The following is an 8,990-nucleotide window of genomic DNA, read 5'->3' on the forward strand; positions in this document are numbered from 1 at the left end:
AATACAATGTTTAACGCATTTTATCTAAAAATTTATGTACATTTGTAAGATAACCTTGGGAGCATTTCGCTATTTTTTCCCCCCTCAGTTGAGGTGCATTTCGCTACTTTCATAGTAGCAGGACCCTTGCTACAAAAAGTAAGGTACAATAACCACATGGTAGTGACCTAGTGGTAACTTCACTTGGTCCCTTAACCAAGTGATGGGGGTTCGAATCCACCCTTGGATATGAAAATACTCCATGACCAGCTGTTTGCTCTTAAGTGGAGGTCCCTATGGCGAAGGGATTAGTCACTGCTACCGGCAGTGGATACCTTATGTAAGTCCAAAAAAAAAAAAGTAAGGTACAATTAGAGATGGGAATGTAGGCTGACCCGACTCTACAGAACTGATTCTGCAAAGTTAATGGGTTTAAAAGGGTCTCCCCTCTAAAGTTAAAATTTTAAAAAATCTCAATTTACTAGATCCGGCCCTTAAGCTAACGGGCTCAAGGCTAGTCGGTGGCTTTCAGCCCATTTAAGAAAAAATATATTATTTTTCATATTTCTCATATTTTTTTTCAAAAAATAAAAAAAAAACCAATGAAATTATTAATAAAAGACATAACTATAAGTAAAATTAAGTTACAAATACAAAATATCTTGATATCTAAATATCTAAGAACATCTAAAATACCCATAAGCAAAAAACTTACATTCAAAAGTTTCATCAATAGTGCAGATGTGCAATAAGCAAATACTATTATTAATTTTTTCAAACTTCATCATTACTATAATCAGTTGTTCTTCTTTCGTAGCAAAAATATCAAGTTTGTCTTCTTTATAAGAATTTCACTTTTAAATTTTACAATCTAACTGTTATTTTACTTTATTTTAAAAAGCATTGTTATTAAAACTCATAAATTTTTAATTCAAAATATAAAATCACAAGTTATTTAAAAATACTCTCTTATCAAATATATATAGTTTTAAAATATCAATACGTATAATATAAATCAAATCATTATTAAAGTCCAAATTAACTTTTGTTTAAAATTTAATTAGAAAAATAATTGTCTAAAACCAAATAAATCAAATCATTATATGAAATTTAATTTTAAAATAATAATAGTAACTTAAATATTTAAAATATCATTAATAATGGAAAAAATTAATAATATTATAATTATATAAAAAAATTTTAAAAAACAAAAAAATTATAAAAAAACCTAAAGAGGTTGGCCTGTTTAAACCATTTGATATTTTTTATTTTTTTAAAAATTGTTTTAGGGCTGTCGGATTCAAGCCCTCTGTCATATGGGGCCAATCCTTTTAAACTCATTTTTTATTTGAAGGGAAAAAATTTTAAAACCAATCCTCATAATTTTCAGACATAAATAGACTAACCTAACGGGTTTGACTTGTTTTTTCAGTTCTAAATACAATAATCAAATTTAGAAGGTAATTGATAACCATGATAAGTATTTTTTAAGAATATTTTTTAATAAATTGAGATAAATTTTTTATATATTTACTTCGTATCTTATAAAAATATTTTTAAAATTATGATTTTTTATTCATCAAAACACCAATCAACGACGGTGTCATTTTTTGCTCTGCTTCAACGAGTTTACGACAGCCGAAAGCGCTGGAGCAGCAGCGGCGCGGCGCCTTCACCAGCGAGCCAAGCAGCAACCACAGCGCGAAGCCGTGCTTCTTCTTCTCTATCTCGGCCTCTCCCCTTCTCCCCTTGCTGGCGTCGACCAGTGTCCAGCACTCCAGCGACCGCGACCACATCCTCCTCCTCGATCTCTTCCTGGCATATCTTCCTTTCTCTTCTTTTGCTATTTTCTTTATCTATGTCTTTGTCAACTTTTTTGGCTGTAGTCACTTTGGATTCGCTGAAACTGTATATGGGCTATTGGATTTGCTGAAACTGTATATGGGCATAGTAGATATGGTTGGCTCTTCTGCATTTAATTTTCCACCGATTTTTTCCCACTAGCCTGCCATTGATTGTAATTTGTAAAGCGTCCAATCAATGAATTTTAAGTCATGCGTGTTTTCTGGCTAGACTTAACTGGCATTGTCCTCATTTTTGTTTTTTTGCTTTCCATCATTTTGGATGTGAGTCCAATGGATGAATCACTAACCTATCTTCAGATATTATTGGTTTGAATGACTGAAAGGTTAATGGATCCTTGCTACTCCTGAATCATCAAAACCTTGTTATGATTTTCCAGATTAAAAATTAAACTTACCAAGACTCAGACCAGCCTAATGTATGAATTGAGGCAAAAGAAACAGCTTAAGTTGTATAAAAAATCATTCCTGCTTACTTGGTGGATTAAATTGAAGCCCGAGGAACTATTGTGAAGTGAATTTATTTTTTTATACAATGAAATCAGAATTCTATGGGTGTGTATTGGTCTGTAATTTAAAGTTAGAATTTTATTTTTGAAGAGAATTTATTTATTTATTTTTTATACATTAAGAGGACCTGAACTTGTAACTTTTTGTGATTGTTGTCAGCATCATATCTTCCTTGCAACAACAAAGAGAAAAAACTCAATGGACTAATGGATCATTAGTTGTAAATGCTAAACGTAAGTCACCTTCTCTTCAGGAGACTGAAGAATCAAAGCCTAAGAAGCCAAGAACTTTGGCCTCTGATGTTTGGAAGTATTTTAGTAGTGTTGATGTTGATGGGGTAATTAAGGCAAAGTGTAATGGTTGTCAAACTCTATATGCATCGGGTGGGGCTTACATATATTGGAAAAAATGAAACCATGGGAATGGATCCAGAAACAGTACAGTTAAGGATCTCTTGTTCTTGTCATTTGAGATGAGCTTGAAGCTAATAGTTTTATATAATTTTGCACCAGCTTATAAGAAGTTGAAAATTTTGATAAACTTGGATATACACTAAGTAACAAACTAAGCACAGAGGGTAAGTCCACGACTTCAACTTTATTCTACATAAATTGCTATGAGCAGACATTTGATTATAAAGACTTAAACAACTTGTTTGGTTGGGCGAAGGGTATTTGGGCAAGAATGAGGTGAGAAAGTCAAGGATTAGGGAGTTCGGTGCAACAATGTCAGCATCAACTGAGAATTGACAGAGAAGAGGGAATTGGCACTGAAGGTTACGGCAGTGATGGGGGTGATAGAAAATGGTGTTTGACTGCATTGGAGGGTGAAAATTTTTCCTTCAAGCTTTGGATTCCATGCCTATATCTATTATGCTTCTTTGCAAATAATTATAGTTGTTCTCTTTGGCTGCATTACATTTGTGAGGAGCAAAGATAGTTAGTGTGGACTATTTGCTGATGTTAGGTTGTGCAAAAACTGCAAATATATCATGCTTCTCTCCAAATAATTTTTCAATGTATGAAAATGCTGAGAATAATGAACTTCTCTTTATCAATACATCTGAATATGACGAGGCTAAATGTATGCAAGCAAATTTTCATTCTGTTTCACTTCTGTGTAAATCCGGTGCCAATACGACTTTATCAACCTGTTTTGGTTCTTCATCGATGGTCCCGTAAATTCACCTCCGTCACTTCCTCCCCACACCTGGCATAAAACTTCGCTCCCTGTTTTGAAGGAAGCATTATTCCTTGGATGCTGTACTGTTCTCTCCTTTTCTTGTTACCAAACATGTGAGCCCAGAAAAGGAGGCTGGTTTCCATTTCATGCTCTAAAATTTTGCCCAACCAAACAGGTTCTTCATGTCTTTCTAGTCAGATGTCTGCTGATAGCAATTGCTCGGAATGAAGTCGTGGACTTACCCTTTGCCCGACCAAACAGGTCCTTTTAAGTCTTTATAGTCAGATGTCTGCTAATAGCAATTGCTATGGAATGAAGTCGTGGACTTACCCTTTGTGCTTAATTTGTTATTTAGTGTATATTCAAGTTTATCAAAATTTTCAACTTATAAGCTGGTGCAAAATTATAAAAACCATTAGCTTGAAGCTCATCTCAAATGACAAGAACAAGAGATCTTTAAATGTACTATTTCTGGATCCATTCCTCTGGGTTAATTTCTTCCAATATATGTAAGCTCTACCAGACATAAAGAAGTAATTGGTTAATGGAATTCTCAGGTTTCATCTTGTGGTACATGAGTATATTTTTGTATTAGCTGACGAAGTTAATGCAATGTCCCAACCCATTGATTCCTCCTGGCAATCTGAAATGTCCACGGTGATATGGGACATTGCGCTATTGAAAGATTATATATTAGTGACAACTGAGGACTACACGTGTTTATAAGAATAATTAATTTTTAATATGTTTATTTAATAAATATATTTCTCCTTTTCATTATTGATTTATTGATTTATTACCTTTTTTCCTTATTTTATCAGGTTATTGACATGAAGAATAATGAATAAGCTTTTAGCTAGATATACATCGATTTTGCTTCATCAACACTATATACCACGTGTTCATCTCCATCAAGTGATACGACTCAGACTCCGCCACTTTGCCACTAGGTACACAGCAAAGATCACCTCCACCTCTTCAACAGGTCGGTCTCTTGCCGCTGAGGTTACTGGGCCGCCACCACTTTCAGTTGACAATAGAGGGTATCTACTTCCTCGTTATGACCTAATTTGTAAAGCAACAAAAATTCTCCTTCGTCAGCTCCCACAATCCACATCCACAACTCTATCTTTTGATGACCCTTTTTCAGATCTCTCTGATTACCTACACTCACTCTCTATAACTCTCACCCCCTTGGAAGCATCTGAAATTCTCAAAGCATTGAAAACCCCTTCACTTGCCTTGAGGTTTTTCCAGTTTTGCTCTTCCCTTTACCCAAATTTCCGTCATGAGTCCTTCACCTACAACCGTCTCTTCCTCATCCTCTCAAAGTCAACCTCACCTCACCGTTTTGATCAGGCCCGTTCAATCATTGATGATATGCTTCAACATGGAGTACGTGGCTCCATCTCTACCATCAATATCTTGATTGGGTTCTTTGGAACTGGTGAGGACTTAGAGAGGTGTCTTGGATTGGTGAAGAAATGGGATTTAAGACTGAATGCCTACACTTACAAATGTTTGCTTCAGGCATACTTGAGGTCCTATGATTCAGGCAAGGCTTTAGATGTATATATGGACATGCAACGGCGTGGTTATAAGTTGGACATTTTTGCATATAACATGCTTTTGGATGCTTTGGTCAAGGATGAGAAGGTTTGAATTTAGCATTATCTGTTCGTAGCCAGAATTCAGATTGTACATTATACCATGCTCTCATCTGTGTAGTTTTGTCATGGAAATTTGAATTATTTGCTCAATGGTTTGAATTACTTGTTTGAAAATTAAATGGGTATGTCATCTCAACAGTTTTAGGGTTGTCAAAGATTTGCCGCATTGAATTGATGGACAAGTAATTCAGTTCTACGGATCTTGAAGTTATTTTCAAAATACATATTACATTAATCCTGATTCTTTGATATGTGATTCTTTGGCAGGTGAACCAAGCATACAAGATATTTGAAGACATGAAACGGAAGCATTGTGAGCCTGATATGTTCACATACACCATTATGATCAGAATGACCGGCAAAATTGGTAAAACTAATGAGTCAATAGCCCTTTTTCAGGAAATGTTGAATAAGGGTTGCACTCTTCATTTGATTGCTTATAACACTATGATTCAGGCACTTGCTAAGGGCCGGATGGTTGACAGGGCCATCCAACTCTTCTCAAAAATGATGGAGAATGATTGTCAGCCCAATGAATTCACATACAGTGTGCTTTTGAATGTTCTAATTGCTGAAGGGCAACTAAGTAAACTTGACACTGTTTTGAAGTTATCGAAGAAATATCTGAATAGGAAAATATATGCATATCTTGTAAAGACTCTATGCGAATTGGGCCATTTAAGTGAGGCTCACAGGATATTTTGCAACATGTGGAGCTTTTTTAATGAGGGTGACAAGAATGCTTGTATGGCCATGTTGGAGAGTCTATGCTGCTCTGGTAAAACAATGGAGGCTATAGAGCTTCTAAATAAAATTCATGAAAAGGGCATCAGTACTGATACAATAATGTATAACACGGTATTCACAGCTCTTGGAAAATTGAAACAAATATCACACATTCATGATCTTTTTGAAAAGATGAAACAAGATGGACCTCTGCCTGATATATTTACCTACAATATCCTGATTGCCAGCTTTGGAAGGGCTGGAAGAATTGATGATGCTATTAAAATTTTTGAGGAACTGGAGACTAGCACTTGTAAACCTGATGTTATCTCTTATAACTGCTTGATTAATTGCCTTGGTAAAAATGGGGATCTTGATGAAGCTCACATGAGGTTTATAGAGATGCAAGAGAAAGGATTAAATCCGGATGTTGTCACTTATAGCACACTTATTGAATGCTTTGGCAAGACAGATAAAGTTGAGATGGCTAGTAGATTGTTTGATGAAATGCTTGCTAAAGGATGCTCTCCTAATATTGTCACGTATAATATCTTACTTGACTGTCTTGAAAGGGGTGGGAGAACTGCCGAGGCTGTGGAACTTTATGCAAAACTTAAGCAGCAAGGATTGACCCCAGATTCAATTACTTATGCAGTTCTTGAACGGTTGCAAAGTGGTGGGCACAGGAAGTTTAGAGTTCGCAGGCAAAATCCTATCACTGGCTGGGTTGTTAGCCCTTTATGAAGGTGCATGCAACAAAATTTTATTGTCAATTGTGGGTTGCTTCTGGACATTTTTGGGGCTATGTGCTAAATCTATAGCTTTGTAGTTGATCTAGAAGCTAAATTAGTATGGCCATTTGATAATGGGAGCGTCAAGAGGAATTTATGCTGGATGACTGGGGAATTTTCTACTTCTCCATTGCATTTGGATGTGCCACTTGCCAGGCATTTGCTCTTTGTTCTACAAGCTGATTTTGGTTGTCAAGCAAGGTAAAGATCATTACTCTTCCTAATGGCGAATGATTAAGAAAGGGAAAAGAGAATCTGGAGTGATATGGTCGATGGTGGCAGGTAATCATTTGTAAATTACAAATAAAACCATCTGTTTAATTATGTCTTCATTACCATTTACTTTATTGTTCTCTGCATGTGTTTAGTCGTAACTTTCTAGGGGGCATGGGGAATAAAATTTTTACTATTTCTTTTTTTCCCGTGCCTTTAATTCTATCGGTACTACATCAGTGTTCTTATTATAAACACTAATATTTTTTTTTGTTCTTTTACCACCACGGTATTATGTATGTGAGGGCTGTTTACTTATATTAGTAATTAAGTTTTTTTATATCAAGCATTTTGACTATGATTTGGCCATTTGGTTTTCCTTAGTCTGCGTTTGGTATGCACGGAGATAAAGGAGAATGGGAGAGGAAAAAATGGAGTAATTTAGGTATATGTTTCCCAGATTTCCATCGACCTTCCTTGCAGTTGTAGGAATCTGCCTTCCCTCTGCTCAATGGAATGGACCATTTCTCCTGGGAGAAGTAAAAAGACCATCTTGCCCCTCTCAAATCCCTCCTCTACAATTGAACTTTCTACCTTCCTACCTCATCCTTCTTGAGCCGATGGAGCTTCATCTTCCACCAGAGTTCATAACTTCGACGGAGAAGAGGCCTGGTGCTTTGCCTGTAGAGTATGTTGGGTTGGGGTCACTTTTTTAAAATTAGAAGGCTCTAGAGGCATAGTACATCTAGCTTCAGTTCTCATATATATAGTTATCATCCTTTTTTATCTTCATTGGTTTGAAATCTCACAAAATCTGAGCTTGGGTCGCTTTTCTTTTTCGAACTTGCTATGTTCTGACTGCATTTGGGTTTTACCCCATTTGAATCACTGGGATTTTGATCTTTGCTTTTTATATTGGGTCATATGATGGCGGATGATGCACCTTTAGATTATGCTTCAATTCAAGTTTGCTGCAACCAAAAGAGGTTAGCTTTGATGCTAAATGGAGATCGAAGTGGGCCTTATGCTTGAAGCAGAATGTATCACTTCATTGGCTTCTGGGTTGACCGTTGCCGGTAGAAAATTAATTGTTCAGCTCTTCGTAACTTGCACATGTAAGATATGACGAATAAACGCTTGTACTGTATTTTTTTTTAATATTATATGTTCCTAAATTAATTGCAAGCCTAGTTGTTTGGACCTTAATAAATAGCTTTATGATGGAGGCTTTGCCACGTACAATATCATGTTGTAGGAATACTTGCCCTTCGTATTTCTTTGTTTTTCCTTTTTCACCTGAACACTTCGTATTTCCAAGTGTTCTTGCTTAATTTCTAGTTGTTTTATGTCACAAATTTGATGATGCCTTATCTTCGTCTTAACTAAGATAATATCACATCTCTTGCGGTTTCCCCCCGCCAAAATAAATAAATAAAACTCTTCTATGTTCTTCACCAGGCATGATGCAATGGTTCTGCAAGCCCTGACGTTGATTTGTGTTGTAATAATTCTTTGCATCTCAAAATGAACTGTGACCTTTTAGATGCTAATTTCTATCTGTGACTGAGACTGAGTGAAGAGATGGACATTTTTTAAAATGAGTTATAAATGTTTTATCAAGGTTTGCAATGGGCCTTGTATAAGAATTAATGTTCGAGGTGTCATAAACGGAGGGACTATTTTATTTATGGTGGTGACTATTCTATTGAATGCACGAAACATCTTTTCTTGCAGTGTACTATCTCCGGTTCTAATTACAAGAGTTAGTTGACTAATTTGATAAGATTAAAGAAAGAAATTTAGTTATTTGTAATAAATAGATGGTGTTTTTTTTAAAATATCATTACTAATCAAGTATATTGACTAGAACTATCATTGTTAAAAAGACTATCTTGCGAAAAAATAAATATAAGAGATAGTGGATTGAGATTTTATATTTAGGATTAAAACAAAAGTCAAATAAAATCTTATACTACCTCCGGTCCTTAATATAAGACCTTATTTGACTTTTATTTTGGTCTTAATTATAAAACTCCAATCCACTTTGTCTTTCATAT

General features: G+C 35.4%; 1 protein-coding gene across 5 annotated transcripts; it reads left to right on the forward strand.

Moving 5' to 3' along the window:
- The first annotated feature begins 1,671 nt into the window (after window positions 1-1,671).
- Window positions 1,672-8,315, forward strand: LOC114751094 (pentatricopeptide repeat-containing protein At1g51965, mitochondrial-like). Of its 5 annotated transcripts, none has more exons than XM_028939761.1 (4): window positions 1,672-1,797; window positions 4,355-5,189; window positions 5,471-7,002; window positions 7,883-8,315. In XM_028939761.1, exons 2-3 carry the CDS (start codon window positions 4,374-4,376, stop codon window positions 6,671-6,673), a joined length of 2,019 nt encoding a protein of 672 aa, XP_028795594.1. In that variant the 5' UTR covers window positions 1,672-1,797; window positions 4,355-4,373; the 3' UTR covers window positions 6,674-7,002; window positions 7,883-8,315. The 5 variants fall into 5 exon arrangements, with proteins under 5 accessions (XP_028795594.1, XP_028795598.1, XP_028795597.1 ...); XM_028939765.1 differs by lacking the exon at window positions 7,883-8,315 and adding an exon at window positions 7,318-7,402; XM_028939764.1 differs by lacking the exon at window positions 1,672-1,797 and adding an exon at window positions 2,525-2,584.
- The last annotated feature ends 675 nt before the right edge of the window (window positions 8,316-8,990 follow it).

This window comes from Neltuma alba, unplaced genomic scaffold (genome assembly GCF_004799145.2).
Source record: "Neltuma alba isolate B1F8T4 unplaced genomic scaffold, ASM479914v2 tig00006742_pilon, whole genome shotgun sequence".
Lineage (NCBI taxonomy): Eukaryota > Viridiplantae > Streptophyta > Magnoliopsida > Fabales > Fabaceae > Neltuma > Neltuma alba.

Excerpts from the sequence above, each read along its gene's own strand:
- LOC114751094 (XM_028939761.1), top strand. The coding sequence starts at position 4,374 with ATGAATAAGCTTTTAGCTAGATATACATCGATTTTGCTTCATCAACAC. Across the intron at positions 5,190-5,470 it reads CTTTGGTCAAGGATGAGAAG|GTGAACCAAGCATACAAGAT; the intron begins GTTTGAATTTAG and ends ATTCTTTGGCAG.